The 19,154-nt window shown below is 40.6% G+C and overlaps 1 protein-coding gene across 2 annotated transcripts in view; it reads right to left on the bottom strand.

The window, feature by feature from the left end:
• Nucleotides 1–60: 60 nt before the first annotated feature.
• The window catches only part of yap1 (Yes1 associated transcriptional regulator), a 29,037-nt gene continuing 9,943 nt past the window's right edge, over nt 61–19,154 (bottom strand). Inside the window, exons 3-8 of one of the 2 annotated variants that reach the window (XM_034239796.1) lie at nt 17,564–17,682; nt 16,294–16,407; nt 10,740–10,897; nt 8,703–8,830; nt 6,631–6,743; nt 61–2,941 (exon numbers count right to left, since the gene is read on the bottom strand). In XM_034239796.1, coding sequence (XP_034095687.1) covers nt 2,706–2,941; nt 6,631–6,743; nt 8,703–8,830; nt 10,740–10,897; nt 16,294–16,407; nt 17,564–17,682 — 868 coding nt within the window. In that variant the 3' untranslated portion in view covers nt 61–2,705. The remainder of the gene's footprint in view (nt 2,942–6,630; nt 6,744–8,702; nt 8,831–10,739; nt 10,898–16,293; nt 16,408–17,563; nt 17,683–19,154) is intronic. The other variant, XM_034239797.1, reaches the window with a different exon arrangement.

The following is a 19,154-nucleotide window of genomic DNA, read 5'->3' as shown; positions in this document are numbered from 1 at the left end:
AAAATACAAACACACACACACACACACACACAGTAATCAATAGAAGAAATACCACACAAGTAAAATATTACCACAAAGTATATACTTTATTTCAGGCCAATTTCAAAGTATTATTATGAAGCACGATATAATGTAACAGAATTTATTTTTCTAAAACACATGCACATATCTATCAAAAAAATGAACAGATCATACTGAATATAAATTCATTTCATGTGCATTTAGAAAACTCTAAATACAAAATCCTTTAACTTGTTTGATTAGTTCTACTGCTACAATGACAGTCAACAGCTAATATGCTCTGACAATTACACACTAAGTAAGCATAAAATCAGGTCTGTGTGACAAAATGTGTCATTGCATCCAAATGAAACTCTGTAGCCGTGCAATACAAGCACTGTAGTGTACCACTCATTTTAGTTGCATTGTTCTCACCAACACTGTTTATCCGTCTTTAATCCATCATCAACAAATGATTTAATGATCAGTAAAATCAAAACTAAAAAGAGGCTTCTCACACAGGATTAAAAAAAAAAGTGTTCATGATCTCTGATCTAAAACAACATCAATATTGTTTCATCAAGTTAATGCTTTCAATTAAGCATTGGTTGGCAAAAATCAGTGTGACACCCTCCAAGGCTTCAACCCAGGGCATGTACGGCAGGCTGATCATTCAAAACGTACTGCTGTCATGCGAATATGTAGCCATGATGTAAACATCAAAAATATTGTGATAATGAATAATTGTTGGTGTGATGTCTAGTTACTTAGAGAAAATGTAAACATGTGAGCGCTTCAAGAAGAATCACTTGCTTCTCTGTTTTTAAACCTCATCTTTAAATGTCTGGGTTAGTCACTCAAAACAACCATCTTGCCTAAAAAGTAAAAAAAAAAAAAAAAAAAAAAAAAAAAAAAAAAAATGAATCTCTCAGCTAGACCTATTCAGACATGTCCATTAACACTTTCAACCTACATCATTTTCTCATTAGCTTATACAGTGTGTTCATACAGAGGCTGATTGACAAATCATACCGTTTCTGGACTGTGTGAAAATGGAGGCAACAAGTGTTTGCGTCATTACAAAAAAAACATCTTTGGAATCTGCCACAAAAATTCCCGACTGAGATAATAACTGATTGTTTCTTAATTATTTCACCAAAAAAAAAAATCAACAATCCGTGTAACTCACCGCCATCAGTCAAACCCTGGCCTTCTACACTACCCCTCAACATGACTCTGAAACCTGCTTAAACTTTTCCTAGCTGTTTTCTATAAACCCCTCATTTCAACACACAGCGTCGCACAGAGGGGCCCCGCTCCCTCCTCAGGAAGACCACACATTTTATCTCTCGTATACTGTATTTGTCACAAGGTTTAATTGACCAAAGAGCTCTAGATTCTTTTTAGCCAAGAGATCTGACTTTTTTTGGTTAATTTTTTCATAGAGATACTATAAGCTGCATGTGAACAAAAAATACACAATAACACTAATATGTATATAGTAAATCAGAGACAGGATGAAAATCAGCGAAATGGTTAAAAAAACAACCCAAACTGAATCATTCTGTGTCTTGGCAGACTTCGGCACCACTTTGTGACATGGTGTGCTGTGATAACAGTAGACCCTGTTAAAAATGTATTAATTAATCTATAAAAGAAATTAAAAACAACAAGCAAAATGCCATTTTGATCTAAGCTATTATACATATGTAGTAAACTAAAAATAAAAATAATACCTAAAGATAAAACAAAGAATGAATCATGAATTAGGCTTGGATAAGACTGAGATACTTAGAAGTTAGGATTTAAAAACCAAAATAAATCCCTAAATCCCCCTTATAATGTGTTTATAAAACAAAAATAAAATTATGATTATTGAACATTAGATAGAGGAAAGTGTTGCTGATGTAAATTCATACAAGCTAATGTGTATTGCTGTGGTACAGAAACTGAGTATTTGTTCGTGTTGCTCGCGTCTTAAAGAATACAACTGAAGGCACTTGATCTATCAAAGGTTTAACTTAGACTTGCTGGCACAGCCAAGCAGCAATGTAGTCGGTCCCCGGTCCCCAGGCTCCAAACCCCCCCCCCCCCCCACCCACCCCCACCCCACAGCAAGCCAATATGCTCAAACTGGGCCTAACATTACCTTTACTCCAAATCAGTATTGTTCCATATGCTTCGAATACATCATTTTTGGTTTCTCAGGCTCGTTAAAAACAAACAAACACAAGAATAAAAATGTACAAGGCCAAAAATAAAGCTACTTAAGCTAGATGCAATAGTCCCAAACGCAGTTAAGTAGTTCTGCTTCATGCTATATTGCAAGAAAAGAGGCACCATAGAGTCCAGGTGATAACTGATGTCAGCAGTTCTTGCAGAAGAGTTCATGCACCTGCCCAGCTCAGCCATGAGGGGGAGAGACAAGGAGGAAGGTAAAGATGCCCAAAATTCATTGACAGATCTGTGAATGATTTTGGGGACCCTTGCGTTATTGTCTGTTCATGGGCCAGCCTTGAAGACACAGACAAAATAAAGAGGTAACACACCAGTGAAAAGAAAAGAACAATACTGCCTCAAAATAGGTTGGCTTTACACGCCGAGACAGAAGTTCAGAGAGGCTCGCTGAAATGTCTTGTAAAAGCATCTATGACTCCTTCACAGATCAGAGCAGGCAGCAGTTCAGGAGAGGAGTGTGTGATCTTCTATAACCACGTGAGGAAGCTCTCCTTGTCGATCTTGGTAGCTGCCAGCACTGTCTCCATGTCATTGAGGATGTCAGAGCTCAGGGCCTCCTGGAGACTGGGCATCAGCTCCTCGCCCTCCACCGCCATGCTCTCACTCTCCAGGGTGCCCAGGTCCACGTCTGTACCCGGGATGGCATCCAGGTAGTCGGGGAAGCGGCTGGGCTGTGATGCCATGGAGGGTGGAAGAGAATCCCCTAATGGACAGGAAAATATTTCATTTAATAATTTGAAAAAGCAAGCTAGAGAGTGTTGGGTGGGCTTTACAGTAACGATAGAACTGAAACACATCCCTTATAATCTTTTTTTCAGACTCTGATTATGATGTGAGAAGAAAAAATATCTTAAAATAGTTGTTGTTTCAGTTTTTCATAATCTAATTATGAAAGGCTAATTCATCATTGTGTCCAGGGAATGTGTCCTAATGATATTTGTTACCTGGATAGGTCCAAAGTATATATGTTTTCAAATTGTTATGTTTCTACTTGTAATACTACTAGAGCTTACATTAGCAGAGCACAGCACATCTAGCTTGCTAGCTAGCATCGGGCAGTAGCATATTCTATCTAGCTAGCTAGGTAATTGAACTGTGTAGCCAGCAATACTGAGTAATCTGTAGGCTTTAGGTTCTTTACTTTTTACCATTTTTAATCGCATATTAGTCAGTTTGAAATTGTGCATATGTCCTTCAAACTCACATAAAGCAAAGTAGGAGTTTTGGGAGAAGACAGCTATGACGTTACACATATAGTAGAAAGACTTGTGAAATATCAACTAGCCAAGGCTGGTAAAAAGCCACTGTCATCATCGCTAGATTATTTAAAGAAAATCTACTATTAATGGCACTAGAGTCAATAAAAGTTCATATCAGCAGCTTTTTATATGCAGAAGGCCTAGACTAGAGTTACAGGTAAATGTTCAACCCAGTCTCATGGCATTTCGTGTTCACCAACACGATTTTTAATCTATTGATTCGTGTTCACCAACACGATTTCCCCCTTTTTTTCGTGTTGCACAGCACGATTTTAAAAGCAATGTATTTCTACTGGAAATGACGCTCATGGAAGCACGGCATTCGTTTGTGTCGGCTGCCCTTAAAGGCAATGTGAGCGTCCATTCTCATTGGATAATGGAGAATTGTACACCCGGAAGTAAGTATTCCCCTTACTGTCGATTGATTTTACAGTGATATCTGCACTACTCATCGACTAAAAAACAGCAGATTATCCTTGTTAATTACACAACATTGATTGGTTTAAATTGTGTGCAATGCTTTTGTATTTTTCCCCTTCGATTCGGAGAAACAAATATTTTTTCGGAGTAAAGGATGGCAGAAGACACTACACTACCCAGAATCCACAGCTATCGTTTGGACTACACCATGTGCTCTGTTTGACAAACCCCGTTTTTTTTCACCATTCATTCCAATGGCTGGCGTCTATGTTACGTGATCTTCAAATTTCTCCCTGCAGAAAAAAAAAAACATGGCCGAACTTCGTTTTATTCTCGGTGGAAAATGTCTATTTTAAAGTTAGTTTGGCCATTAAAATCTGTTTTGATGTCATTTGATGCGAGAAATATGAGTTGTTATTTAAGATTATGTGTGCAGTGGATGTACATGATCTTTAGTTTGCTAGTTATTACGAAGATTACTTCAGGAAATTGCGTCCATAGAACGTTTTCATTGTTACCAAGGTGGTTGCTAGGGACGCTGCTATCGATATTATTTCTGTTATGTTGTGTAACTGTTTAAATGGTGTTATCTTTATTGCTACCCCCTTCCCCGTCAATGTATAGTGTTGGTCCACAGCGCAAACATATTAGTTTAACAAAATCCGCATCTAAAGATAGCCTACGTTATTTCCCCCTGTGCAATTCCAGTCTCACATCTCACAGCACATCGTCATTAACAAATACCGGAAACAGACCGAAAACATTAAAAAAAATAAAATAAAAACTTTATTCCGAGTGTGCTTGCTTTTCTCTTTGAAAGTCATCACATAACGGCATTGTAATACACGGTTCGGCTGCATTAAATATTACATATCTGCCGTAGTTCTGTATTTATAGAGCCCTGATGACTTCTAGACAAACATGAGGAACTGAAAACGTGACGTGGATCATAAATATATCAGCCATTAAACAACATCTTACATTTATTTTCACACAATACGTCTCCTTGCAGTATCAACACTTATTCGGCTGACTTTTATATTTGATCCAATTGGTAGATAGGCTGTATTTACACCATAAAGGTGCACAGCTGATATAAAGGGACACCTAGTGGTTAAAGCATGTTATTGAATTTCATTATTTTTATTATAAGATATTAATAGGATCCCTATAAAGTATATTAATTACTCGTTATTCTCTACTAATAGTTAATTAAAGACTGTATATAATGACTATTTTGCACATCCATTTCAAGATTTTCTAAGGTTTATTGACATATCATAAAGGCCTACACAACTATGGTGTAGTTATGCATTGAATGAAAAACTTGGGTTGCAGGTTCCTCAATAGTGCATTACAAGACATCTATCAATATTTGTGCATACCTCCAGCAATGTTAACTATGTTGAAGCACTTATTTTAACTGATATTATACATAATGTATTATACTCTTATAATATGTATGTAGATATTTCATCTCCGGCCTTGTCAGGTATTGAACAATCAATAAATAAAGAACACAGAATTGTTAAATATAAAACACAGAATTTGTGTGATTATACTAAATGATTTACAAATAAACACCACTGCATATTTACAACTGTTACACATGCTGATGTAATGCAAATGTTCCAACTTGGGATCAATAAAGTATATCTTATCTTAAGCTGATTGATGGCTACTGCCATATTTGCAAAATGTGCCTCTGAACCTTGACAAGTGCATGTTTCAGGCTTATCAATTAATGTAATGTATGTAATGTTATCAATTAACAACAGGGGTCACAAACATAAGACCAGCTGTTAAATAAAGCTCTTCTGACCTTAGCTGGCATGTGTGTATATATATTAATGCTGCCCATTATGGGCACAAGCAATTTTCACCCATTTATTAATTATATGTTTTAAATTTGAGTGTTTCCTATCCCCTAAACCTCCAGGGATGTACACAGTTTAATACTGGCAACTTCTTATTATGGGAAATACGGAAACGTCTTTTAAAACTACAACTCCCAGTAGAGACGTGCCATAGATAGAGAACATGTTGCGAAACAGAATAGCCAGCATGTGTAGTTCTGGGGACGGGTGGGGGAGGGGGGGACACGGTGGACCCGTTCAAATCCAGTTTTGCGTAACCCTCGGAGCACACTCTCCAATCACAGAGCTTGAGGACTATCACGGGTTTGTCAAACAGAGCACATGGTGTAGTCCAAACGATAGCTGGGGATTCTGGGTAGTGTAGTGTCTTCTGCTATCCTTTACTCCGAAAAAATATTTGTTTCTCCGAATCGAAGGGGAAAAATACAAAAGCATTGCACACAATTTAAACCAATCAATGTTGTGTAATTAACAAGGATAATCTGGTGTTTTTTAGTCGATGAGTAGTGCAGATATCACTGTAAAATCTGTAAATACATTGCTTTTAAAATCGTGCTGTGCAACACGAAAAAAAGGGGGAAATCGTGTTGGTGAACACGAATCAATAGATTAAAAATCGTGTTGGTGAACACGAAATGCCATGAGACTGGGTTGAAATGTTGGATGTTGGAACAGGATATCCATCCTATTCAGCCAACATGAATACAATGTGGCGTTTGACTAAACTAATTTGAGGGAAATAAAAAAACAGGGCATCAAACAGCAAAAGTTCAGCTAGTCTTTGCGAAAGGATCTAATACTACAGATCACCCCGTTCCTTTTGTTTCCAGCCTCACCTGTGTCCATCTCATCCACACTGTTGAGGAAGTCGTCTGGAGTGCGAGGGACGCTGTAACTGCTCATACTCAAGCCGCTGTCTGTGCTCTCATCCCTGGAGTGATAGGTCCCGCTGAAAATACACAAATCTTTATTATTCAATCTAATGCTATAAAATATTATTATTTTGTTGCGCTGAAGGAAATAAAAAGCTTTTTTGGTCTCAGCAGAGTTTTGTGGATGACCTTAATGACCTTCACTTAACTACTGGGAAACTGAACTGCGTGAATCTAATTAACTGATCCGACAAAGCAAACACACTCAGTTATTAAAAGCACACAGGCTGCAAAGTAACAGTGACTTAATTCCCTCGGGGACCTTCCGCATACATCCACGTTTCAGCAGTTATCTGTTTGAACGACCAGGCTGAATAATCCACAGATTCACTTTTTTGTCCTCTATTGCAGAATATTGCAGAATATTGCAAAAAGAGCAATGACGAATGGAGCAAACGGAGAGACAAAGAGGTAGAGAGAAGACATTTGACAAGCCTATACTAATTAGCAGAGGAAAAATATGTAGGCAGAGTATGGCAGAGGCAGGATGAATGAGGCCATTGTGAGAGCAGGGGAGTTGAGGCAACAGGGGGAGGAGGGGAGATTAGGTTGGCCTGTCTACTGACTGGACCACATGTTCTCATGGCCTGCTTGCTATTCAGATCCCTCCTCACTTCATCCGCTCACAGAAGAACTAGAGCTTGAATTGTGAGGAATAATATCCAAGAATACCATCGAGCAGAATTCACAGATAGTCCGAAAAAACGCCTGTCCCTTTTCTTATCGCTGCTTTTTTAAGACCTAGTTTCAGACCATCTGGTTTTCTTTAATTAAAATGAGGTTTTTTTTCCACCATTAAGGTTATGATTGCCTTCATTGCACTAGTTGTACACCAGAGGTCATCATTGTGCAATGAACTGCTGCTCTAAATTAGACATTACCATGTGAGGAGGGTTAAGCCCATAGACTGGCCTTCTGTGTTTTACTACTTGTGTAACTCAGGAAAGCTCTCACTGGAATTCAAACAGTCCAGCACACAGATTCCCTCAAACAGGATACATTTAGGCCCCGGCCACACGAGGACGAAAACGGCTAAACGCATAGGATTAACGCAAACGCAAAAAAGCTTCCGTCCACACACACACACGCAATATTCACCGGATAGGCGTCTGTCCACACGAGACAGCTCCGTTTAGCTCCAACCGCTGGAGAAGCTGCAGTACATATGCAGGAGCCTGTACGTGGCGCTGTAACTTCCTCCACAAAAGCAGCGAAGAAGCATGGTTGTCACGGTTGCGCTTCTGTTTATTTTCCGCGGTGGGGGGCCGAGGGAACCGGGCAGTTTTTCGCCAGTCAACGTGTATTAAAGTTTAAATCTTCCGACAAAATTATAAAAGTGCCGGTCAAAGGTCTTCTTTGTTATTTATTGAGCTTTAAAACAAATGAATAATGACTCTATATAATATAATAATAAAAATACACGGAGCCTCTCTTTTTCCACCCTCTCTTTGGACAGCGTCAGTGTCTGTTTCATGCAGCAGCTGATCCAGTAATGAGTGACCCGGCCGACAGTAAAAATAAACATATTTATAACTAGTTTAAGTAGTTTGAGAGGTGTCTCCGTCCTGTCAGATTAGACTTCACTCGCGTATCGAGAGAAAGATAAATAATCTGAATTCAGTGTGCAGTTTACTTTGACGCGGGGGTGAGCAGCAGAGGTGGGGAGAGGCGGGGCTATTGCCTCATCATTATCAGAAAATGATCGTATAGGGCGTACACACGGAGCCGTTGGACCCGCCAGAGCGTTGCGTATGCAGTTCTATCCACCTTGGGACCCGTTATCGTTTCCGCAGTCGTTTAGTGCCGTATTCGGTCGTCCTCATGTGGCCGAACGGTCTATATGACACTAAACAGTAACGCAAATGACCGTTTTCGTCCTCGTGTGGCCGGGGCCTAAGTAAGACAAACTGAGCCAGGATGGAAGCCCCCACCCCATGTGCAAGACATATGAGTCTACTCCTGCGTATCAAACCAACCTGTTGAGGAATGGGTCTGAGCTGTTGGCAGTCATGATGCGGGCATCTTGGGCCATAGGGGAGGACACAGGGTTTGTAATGCCATCTTGATCCATACTGGTGGGCAGCTGGTTCCTTATGGCCAGCTCCTGTGGAAAATAAAGCACAAATCCCATGAGCAACACAATCAACCTCACACAATAAATTAATTAATGTCACAAATGCCTTTGCTGCTGTGTTGCATTACATGTTAACTTAAGGGAATGTACAGACTGCCAACATGGCGCCCTCCATTTCTCCCCATACAGAGTGTCAAATTACATGAGGGGCCGACAACAGTTTGAGACAATTGTTTCCTACACATGCTCAGATAACGCTCTGATCAGATAAGTCTCCGGATATGAAGTCATGTTGTTCTTTTTCAACTCCTTGCCCTATAATAGGACCTTGAACATGAAGGTGAAGTGACCATTTTGAAATGTAAACTTACCACCTTGAGTGTTATAGCTGTTATTGGAAATATTTAAGGGAATTGGACACACTCCATGAGTCAAAACAATTGTTGTTATAAAAAAAGTATATGTTTATCCTGCCTTTCCCTTTTTTTGCAGCAGTGCTTAAAGATGTTTTTACTTTTCCAACAACAAAATGTTATCACAAAATTCCTTGCATTCTGGGTTTGATTGAAAAGGATTACATTTATTTTATTGGCTCTCTTTTTGGCCATGGCTGAGCAGCATCAGCACTGGACTGCAACCAGCAAGTTGCATACATCGCCACCCGTTCTCCATCATAGTTTTGCCATGTGGAATCCATTTGGGTGTGGCAAGTATTGCCCTAAAGTTGAACTCCCTACACAAGAATATAGTATGCACAATTGCCCAATTTCCTACTATAATCACGGTCTCCTATTTTTGAAAAAACAGTATGGCCTCTGTTCGTATTCCAAACATCTGAAGAAAGTTACGGAAATATGGGGGTTACTGTCAATAGTCTGATAGAGGAGCTCTTGGAATGTATACAGTCTGCAAGCCATTTGCACAATTTTATTTTCCATTACACTTTTACTTTAACTGGAAAGTGTTGGTTTCAGAGGTGTTTTGAATGGTTGAGCTGTTCACGTGTCATGATCATATTCAATAATTTACCTGCAAAAATAATACATTTTGGATTTATCACTACACATACATGCACCAAAACCAGGAGAAATAAGTATGAAAGCCAGGAAATAACTAAAGCATGCACTGATATGACCTGGAAAGTTTAACCTTGTGTAAAGAAGTGTAGAAAAGTTAAAAACCAGTTAAGGCTTTGACATGGTAAAAGATCTGTATTCTCCATCTGAAATCTATCAGTGCTTACCATGTTTTTATAATCCCCACCCCACGTTAGGCAAACCAGATTTTTCCTTCACATGACTTTTAAGAAAATCCACAATAACCAGGTTATTCAAGCATGGAGGGCTATGCTCTGTGGACTTGCAGGACACATCTTTTTTTCTTTAACCTCCACAACCTGAGGCCTGTTCATATTCAGGTCACTTCCTACACAGTGAACTTTCAACAACCCAGGGGAATGGCATTGTAAACAACAAGTCACCAGCACCCTCATTCATAATCATAAAGCTCTGTTTCTGTTGGTGTGACACAGCCTTGAGTAAACTCCTGGACTGCTTTGCACCACCCTGTGTGGGCAGCACGGTGACACATTGCGGTTAGGAAGTGATAAAATGACCGCAGATGACTCACAAGACTTCATTGCAGGGTGGTTAAACAATAAAGCCAAATCAAAGGGGCTTAAGATCCAACGCTATACCTACGAATTATGACTCATATTTAAAGGCCTCTGAAGATAGTACATTGTGTTTCACTACGTAAATATTTTGCAGATGCCTCATTCAAACAGCCAGCAGTTGGTGGTCAAGTGTCTTGCTACAACCCTAACTGTCTTTCACTCATTGAAAGTATGAAACACGTTACTTATTCGTCCATGAGGCCAAAGACTGTTTTCCAAAGGCCTTTGAATATTTGTTTTAATACTTTAGCTCCGATTCCTGACCTGTGGTCTCTGCCGAAGCAGCTCCTGTTGCTTCAGTCTCATCCTCTCCTTCTCGATCTGCTGCAGTCTCATCTGGTTGTTGCCTCCCATGAATTGTGGGGGTTGCGGCCCTCCCTGCTTCACTGGAGCGCTCTGAGTTATCCTCTGCTGGTTCAAGCCTGCAAAAGAGAGATGAAGCGGTTCAGAAATGCTACTACTGTATAATATGTAGCGTTGATTTTTAACATGCATACAACATGTCTTTGGGGCAAACATGGAATATCTACTGGGTTTCAAAAGGAGGGACGGGACAACATTTGTCTTTTGCATCCCCCATTGTGTCTTTAGACTGATAGGACATGAGCAGCTTTATGTTTAAATAATGAATGAAGAAGGCGTGTGATTCTGAGTTCTAATAGTTTGTTACATAAATACAATTGTTGGATTCAAGCTAGCCGTTTTTTTTCTTCACAGGAAATCACCAATTTCCAAAACAAATTGTACACACATTAAAGGTGGGGTAGGTAAGTTTGAGAAACCGGCTCGAGATACACTTTGTTATATTCCATGAAATGCTCTTAACATCCCGATAGCAATGAATATCTTAAGTGCTTTGACAAAAAATCCATCAAAAAATGTCATCTGTGGAAGCCGTAGCGCTGTAAAAAGCACGACCAATCATCTGAGCCGGCGCGGCTAAAATAACTGGATGGCCTACCTGCCTGTCAGCCTTCCATCTGTGCACAAACTGATCTCGTGCCCTCATTGGTCATGTGCGCCTTCGTGTGTATTGGAGGAGGGGCTCTGTAAGGTTGTATATTTTCAAATTCTAGCGCACTCGAGCTGGTTTCTCCAAAATGACCTACCCCACCTTTAATACTGTACAACTTGTATTTTGTGTGAGTATTCAATAAATCACACATTAATGCTTGACAAAACTTGAATATGTGTGAAGGATGACTAGGTACTTTAGTATAAAAAATGTTTTTAAAATCAACTTTGAATCTTGATGCCTACATGAATAAATGTGTGTTCCCATACACCCACTATGCAGGATCTCCAGCTAACCACAAATACACTCTGCAACTACACCTTTTAATGCCGAGCTGCATTTAAACGCTACATAACAAGACTGGCTGCTTGAGCGTTTTGCATACAAGGGGAAAAAAGAGTGGAGCCAGTGCAGCAGGTTGTGTAGGACAAGGGAAGTCCCAACATGCGTTTTCCGCCTAGTGTATGAAACAACCACTATTCCTGTAAGACCTGATCCCCTCCCACTCACTGACTGACTAAGACAGGCTTTGTTAGTTTTGTACATTGCATCAGTTATGACTTATCCTTTCATTGTGCTTTTTGTTTCCTTCAAAACAAATCACAGATTATCCCTCAAGACTGACTGGCTCCTTTCTCTGACCTTAGACAAATTCATGTAAAAAGACCTACATCACTGTGCCACTTTACTTTCAAAGTTCTTTCACTCAACAAATGTAAGCCTAATTGCATTGTACACCAACTCCATGTTTACATTATCCGAAACAAATGTGTGTATTGAAAACACAGCTGTTCCCCTGGGAAATCTTTGTTATTCTTTACTCTAGCGAGGGTGGGTCTAATAAACATGAGGATAAAAGCAGAGCACAGCAATCTATGCATGCAAAGTAGGTCACGCATTTTACCACTATAGTAGAGAAAGAGAAGCAAATGTGCCTGACCACGAGGGGTGTAACAGTAATGGAACCAATGAGGAGAGTTGTTTGCTTATACGCTTGAAGCACCAACCAAAACAAAGCCTTGACGGGGGCGCAATTTTCATGCGGGGCTGCCTCCCTGTGCTGTCCTGCCCGCCCCGGCACCTTTCTCATCACCATTCAATCACTGTCTGTTTACACTATCTCAGGAGATGAATGAACCGTGGCTCAGGGCTCTCCCTGGGAAGCTCTGCAAAGCTCCGCCCTGCCCTGCCGTCTCTCTCCCTCCCCTCCCTCTGTCCACGCTGCCTCCCCCAACAACCCCACCCCAGCAGCAGATACACATTCCCACAAACACACAGTCACGGAGCCGCCTCCTCTCTCCCACACACAACTGAAGCCATGGGAGAGTGTGTTACTTCTCTCCCCTTCTTATCTCTAACAGATACTGAAGCCTTTTGTGGTTGGAATACTCCACCATAGGGGCACTGTTAACTGTTCTCAAGACAAATTATGCACACAGGCTAGATTTACCAATAGATTTAAAAAAAACTTGGTCTTGTTACTCTTGTTTGAACATATTTTCTATCGATGATAACAATTTTCTCATGTAATATCACTGATAGGAAGCCAGACATAGTGACCACTTTTGATCATATATCTAAATCTATTGGAAGGAAAAAGAGAAGACTTGCTGTAAAATTATTAACCTAACCGTTCATTTCCAACTACCAGAGTTTACAGATTATCATGTTTAACTTTGAGCATACTTTCCATAACTTTCAGCAGTTGGCTTGTGTCCAATTATCTGTCTGGTTTTGTTTCTTTCAAAACTGAGTTTAATGTATGGATTGATGTTGAATAGAGTAACATGTTAATGCAATTTAAATTTAAATTAACTGGAATTTGTGTATTGTTAAAGAAAGTATGCATAAATAAGCGAGCAGGGCACATGACTATACCGTATGTTGACAAATGCAATCTTACAGCTGAGATTTTTCCTGAAGCACTAAGTGAAGGACTCCTTCACAGACCAAACAGCTAACAGAAAGCAATGCTACTCTAGGAACTATGCAAAAACAATGACAATATCGAAAGCAGGAATTACATCTGTGAGTGATATAAGAGCGAAGGACAGGTTCAGTTCAGGGCCAGACTGATAGCATATAAAAGGAGAAGACGGTGTGTGAGTGTGTGTGGTTTTTGGAGGTTGTGGTTGAAGTCAGCAGCACATTGGGGCGGTGATAGCTGGTGGGCCATGAAGATAAGAGACAAGTTAATGCCGTCTGCCTTTTGTCTTCTTCACGCACCCCTGCAACACAACGAGCCAGCAACACAAGCCCTTATCAGCAAAATCTCACAGCCAGGAATAATACACCACCAGATCACCTGGAGGCAGGTAGGGACCAGGGTGTGCCAGCGGTGGGAAGTTCTCTATGTGGCCAGGGCTTAGCACCTTTAAAGGGTTTGGTAAATATTTGTCTGCTTTTGATTCAACAGGTTTCAAAAAAGGCTTGGGAAGGTGTTTTAGCGTCCAGATAAGCAAAGTGGAGCAACAGTCTGGAAGTGATAGAAACACAACATTACGGTCTGAGTAAAGCTAGTCTGTGTTGACCTGGTGCTGCATGTCAAGGAGATGGAAGGTAAAAAAGTATTAGGCAATTATTTTACTACAAAACAGGTTAAAAGAAAAAGGTCTGTTGGATTTACTTGTTGATTAAAATACAGTCATTATAAAAAATATAACAAAACTGTTCAAAGAAACTGAAATAAACAAATATTGCAAATCAATAATTTTGTTCACTATTCCTGCAACTTCTGTAAGAAGGGGTTAAAGGGTCTGATCCGCAAATGAATCAAAAGACACGTTTAGGATAACATAAATGTTACCGTTCAAATCAAGGTCAGTGGGGTAACCCAATGTAAAAAAAAAACGAATTGCTGTTTTCTAATGCTTTTTGCAGCACAAAATAAGTTCACCACCAAAGAAATTGCAGATATCCAAGATGTTATAATAAAACATAATAAAATCAATCCGCAGATAAAACCAACACTGTCCAGCCTGCCAACTCTCGTGGTGAAGTACTCCGAGAGCAGAGGCAGAAACACATCACATGACAGATAATGCAGCAATGTGTTGGACAAACGACTTTACATTAAGGCTTCAAAGCAAAACATTAAACTCCCAGAGGAAATCTGTGTATTTGTGCACTCCACTTTCCTCCCAGTATGTTTTTCCCTGCTGTTTCTCCAGAGTAGTATGTACAGAAAACAACATGTCCACACACAGAGGCCAGCCCCCCTTTAGAACCCAGCCACAGTGCACTCATGGCTTGTTCCCTGTTCACCACCTTCTTAGATCTTAAAGAGGATGCATGCTTATCCCGTCGGCATTTTCCCTCTGTTCCTCTGTTTTTCTTTCTTCCCCTTTCGCCTTGCCTCTCCCTGCCCCCCACCTCCCCTCTCACATTGGAGTTCTTTGACTGAAAAGGTCTGGAACAGATTAAGAGTTGGACCACAGAATAAAGAGGCCTGGCAGAGATTCAAGTCTGTCTGGAGCTCAAGCAGAATGGGGCTGTGCCTGCAGTGGGCCTCACGCAGGGGAAAGCCAGCCGGCAACAACCCTCAGTTAAAGGCGCTCTGCTGCTTTTCTTCTCAAAGCTCAAATTAGCCTTCATTATCAAGGCAGCTGGCTTGTGATTGGAGACCTACATAGCAGCAGTATATATGTTTCTGAAGCTGAGGAGCCCATTTCTGTGCACAAATGTGAAAACATGTGACCAAAAAGCACACAAAAAAACAATTAGGTCACACTTATCAATTAAATAAGTTATTTCAAGTGCCTACTTATGTATTTTTGGGGACTTCTAAAGTCTCTAAGATTAAACATTATTATCAACAGCAGCTTAATACACAAGGTATAAATGTGAGCATTTAGTTGTACCAAGTACAATAAGTATTGTATCAAATGAGGAGCAAAACAATGTTTTGTAATGGCACATAACGAGTTAACATGATCTCTTTCTCCCTCTCACTCGCTTTCAGGGGCCCAGCAGCCTTGTGTGTTCAAGACTTATAAATCTTCAAAGAGTTTGCCGATCAGAGCCGCCATTTTTTCCCAGCTGCCCCACTCCCCTTACAACTCTGTTTTGAACTGTTCCTGCCTGCCTTCAGAGGGGACTAACAATTGCTTACAGAAGAAAACAAAACTGCCCTTTAAGTGCAGGCTTGATAAAAACAGAAAAAGGTAAAATTAAAAACAGGAACACAGGCTGCGTGCTGTTTTACACATGTTGCCTTTGTGAACCGCGGTGAGATTCCCTGGGGAATGCAGCTGTAATGAAGGGATGGCACCTGAAGCGTAAATGAGTCAGAGTGACATAAGCAGGAACCTTCATCTCTGGAAGTCTTCCTTTGCAAAGGAGGATTAGCTCATTCCCATGGCCACAGAGAGATCTCAACACATGTACCAGGCCCTGTCACTGATTCACCGACCCTTTGGCCACCACACTCTGAAAGCTAACTGTCAAACTTAAACTCGGACTGGGGGATTAATGGCCAACTCAGCTGTTGCTCCAACACTAAAATGGCAGACAAAAGGTTAGGTGTGGATTTTGAGAGTGGGGGTTTGGTGGAAATCTAGTTTCAATGGATAGTCACTCCAAAGCAATGTAGTGCGGTGAAATGAACAATGAATCGTACATATCTGAACTCACGCAATGTGGTGATACATCTTGTATGGATTAGCCAAAGCTTTCTACTGGGGAAAGTAAATGGCTGTCGCAAAAACCACACGTTTGAGAAAACTTTTACTATAGAGTCAGTTCTTTGGGTGCTTCATAATACATTGTACATTACATTGTATTTTGCTTTAATCGTAAACTCACCGAAGCGCGGGTCAAGTCGTGGGTCAAGCCAGGATGTGCTCTTGTTCTTGTGGTTGATGTAGTAAATTTCTCCCTCTGATGTAATAGCTTGTTCCCAGGCCTCAGGGAGAGGACCTGAGGGATAACAGGCAAAAATAATGTTTGAGAGATGATGATGATCTAATGGCTACAGTCAAATGACACCATCTGGGTTAAGATAAATTCCCTTTAAGCCTTGCTTTTACAAATGTTGTCTGAAAATGAAGGCTCAATGTATAGTGCAAAAGGAAGTGTGTAAACAAAAGGTTGGGCCTTTTGCTCTTCCTGTTAGCTATCCTCAGTTACCAAAGAGTATTAATGTAAGTCTTTTGCAGTTACTTTCCCCAGTAGTGGAAACGGTAGTCAGTAGAAAAACTGAAGTAGCGGTGGAAAACAAAATGCAGTGTGTCTAGTGCAGTGTTTACAACCGTTTCCCAATGAAGGTAGATAACACTACCTCTAAAAGACGCTATAAATCACCAGATGACATCATATGCTAATTTGCATATGGGTGAAATGTAATAGGAAACAACCCAGAGAGACGCCCTGCAGCATTGAGATGAAACTATAATATAATATATTTGAATATATTTCTTGCTTTTTCCAAGATTGCCTAAATAAGTTCCTAAATGTGTATACTAGGTGGGTGAAAGTTATATAAGTCTATTGCAACTTTAACTATAATACATCATTGGGCATAGTTACAGAATAAGCATATATCATATGCTAATGTGCAAAGGCTTGATGTTCAGGACAAATTGCTGCTTGTTATTTTTTGAGAATGTAATAAATCGTTGTCATTCTTTACAGAAAAAAAGCCTGTTTGTAAACATTGGAGACTATTCTTTCTTTTTTTAGGGTTTACTTATGAGTTATCTAATGGTAGCTGCAAGGACTTGAGAATACAGAGAGCCTTCATCTCTAAACTCTGTGAGTCACGGAGCTCCCAAACATGTCAGACAGGACCTGTCACGTTCTATCTGCGTCTTACCTCACCTAGGGCAAATTCCATCTGCATGGCCAGAACTGAGGTACACATAGTCTTAGTGACATGTCGGAACTAGACTGCTCCTGACTACTAATGTATGTGCAATGAAAGTAAGAAAATGCCTTGAAATAACCAAGGAAATAATCAAACAATCAAGGAAATGTAGTTTTGTGTTAAATGCTGAAAGCCCTACCATTTGCTAAGCATTGTCTTGTGCTGCTTTGCAGGGTAACACAGAATATAACAAAATCAACATGTACATACCACTGGCTGGGTTCATAATGTTCTGCTGCTGGACTGGCACAGAGCTGGGGGGTGCAGCCTGGTTCATCTGGAGCAGGGCCTTGCGAGGATCCTGCCAAGTGGTGGTTTGATCAATGTGGCTGTAAGGAGAAGAGAAGGCAACATAAATAAGTGAACAAAATAGAAGTATCAACCAGTGTTTAGGTGTTAAGTTAAAGCCAGGGGCCATATCAATGCAAAACAGCAGATCACATGCAGGAACCGATGACTCAGAACAGATTCAACAAGCTCTTTGATTAAAACGCTGAACGTAACGTAACGCTTTCTGTAAACAATGTTCGCCCAAAAATGTTACAGGAAGTCAGCTGTGGCTGTTTGGACCCAGTCTGAACCCACAATTCAATATAAGACTGAGATACCTTTCACTATAAGTCACCTAAATCTGTACGCCAGAAGCTAAATGGAGGAACAACACCATGTTTTAAATAAAAAATAAAAAAGTTAAAAAACAATAAGAAAAAACTATAGATAATTTAAAAATAAATCATGTCAAACCAATGTGTCTGTAGGTAGGCTTAACAATTAATTGTGAATGTCTAAGAGGCTATGATTGGTTTCAAAACAACTATTGTAATGACAGACAATGTTGCTCCATCTATTTTACGGCCCGTCTCTGCCGGGGGACAGGAGCGGGGGGCCTGGGGGGGCAAGGGGAGGTGGAGGGGGGCATTGTGTTTCATTCTGTGAAGGCATTGATAATTAGTGCTTTGTTGGTACTTGTTGCTTGATTAAGATGGAAAGCTAATACAGGAAGCCCTCCTCTCCCGAGCAGGACCCTCTCTATTGAGGGAGGGTCAGTCCCAGGGCTCAACGCAGGGGGTCCTTTTTCCTGGAAGTGTCTCGGACACTGTGGAGTGTCAGGGGCTTTAACAATCTGGCGCCACATTTACAAAGCTTTCACCTGCTTGACAAAGGCACAGACTGAGCTACGACCTAAAACCCGACTATTCACTTGTTCTTTTTTTTTGTTTTTCTGAAACATCCCATTTAAAAAGACCCCCCTCACCTCAAACAAATAACTTCTTTATGCCACACCGCAACTCTTTTGTTTTTTAATATAGCAGAATTATTTGGTACAAAGGACAAAATGAAGTGTAATGCAATTGAAAAACACCCTCTGTATTCTATTATATGTTGCTATAATTGTGTCCCTCCACCCTCTGAGATTCTTTACGACCCGCTGTTAATTTGATACCCATACGCCATCAGCCCAGATTTTGGAACAGCTGGGCGAAGTGAGAGATTCAGAGAGTTTCTCTTGGCCTCTGCGGTAATCCCAGCCTGCCTGTCTGCTCTCTATCCCAGGCCGAAGAGCGAGAGGGCCTGACTCAGCACTCCCCCCCCCTACACACACACACACACACACACACACACACTGCAACCCATTTTGAAGCCCCCTCTTGTTTATGCTTTACTGATCAAAGGAGCTGCCAAATCCCCTACCAAACCCTCCCCCCAGCCCTCACACACACAAACACCACAAACCAAGCAAAATAGCTGGAACTGCTCAGATTGGAGGGGCCCCTTGAGAAAGAGGGGTCACAGGGAGCGG

The sequence above is a fragment of the Gymnodraco acuticeps genome, unplaced genomic scaffold (assembly GCF_902827175.1).
Source record: "Gymnodraco acuticeps unplaced genomic scaffold, fGymAcu1.1, whole genome shotgun sequence".
NCBI lineage: Eukaryota > Metazoa > Chordata > Actinopteri > Perciformes > Bathydraconidae > Gymnodraco > Gymnodraco acuticeps.
Note: the sequence above shows the minus strand (reverse complement) of the source record. Positions and strands in the feature narration are given on the sequence as shown.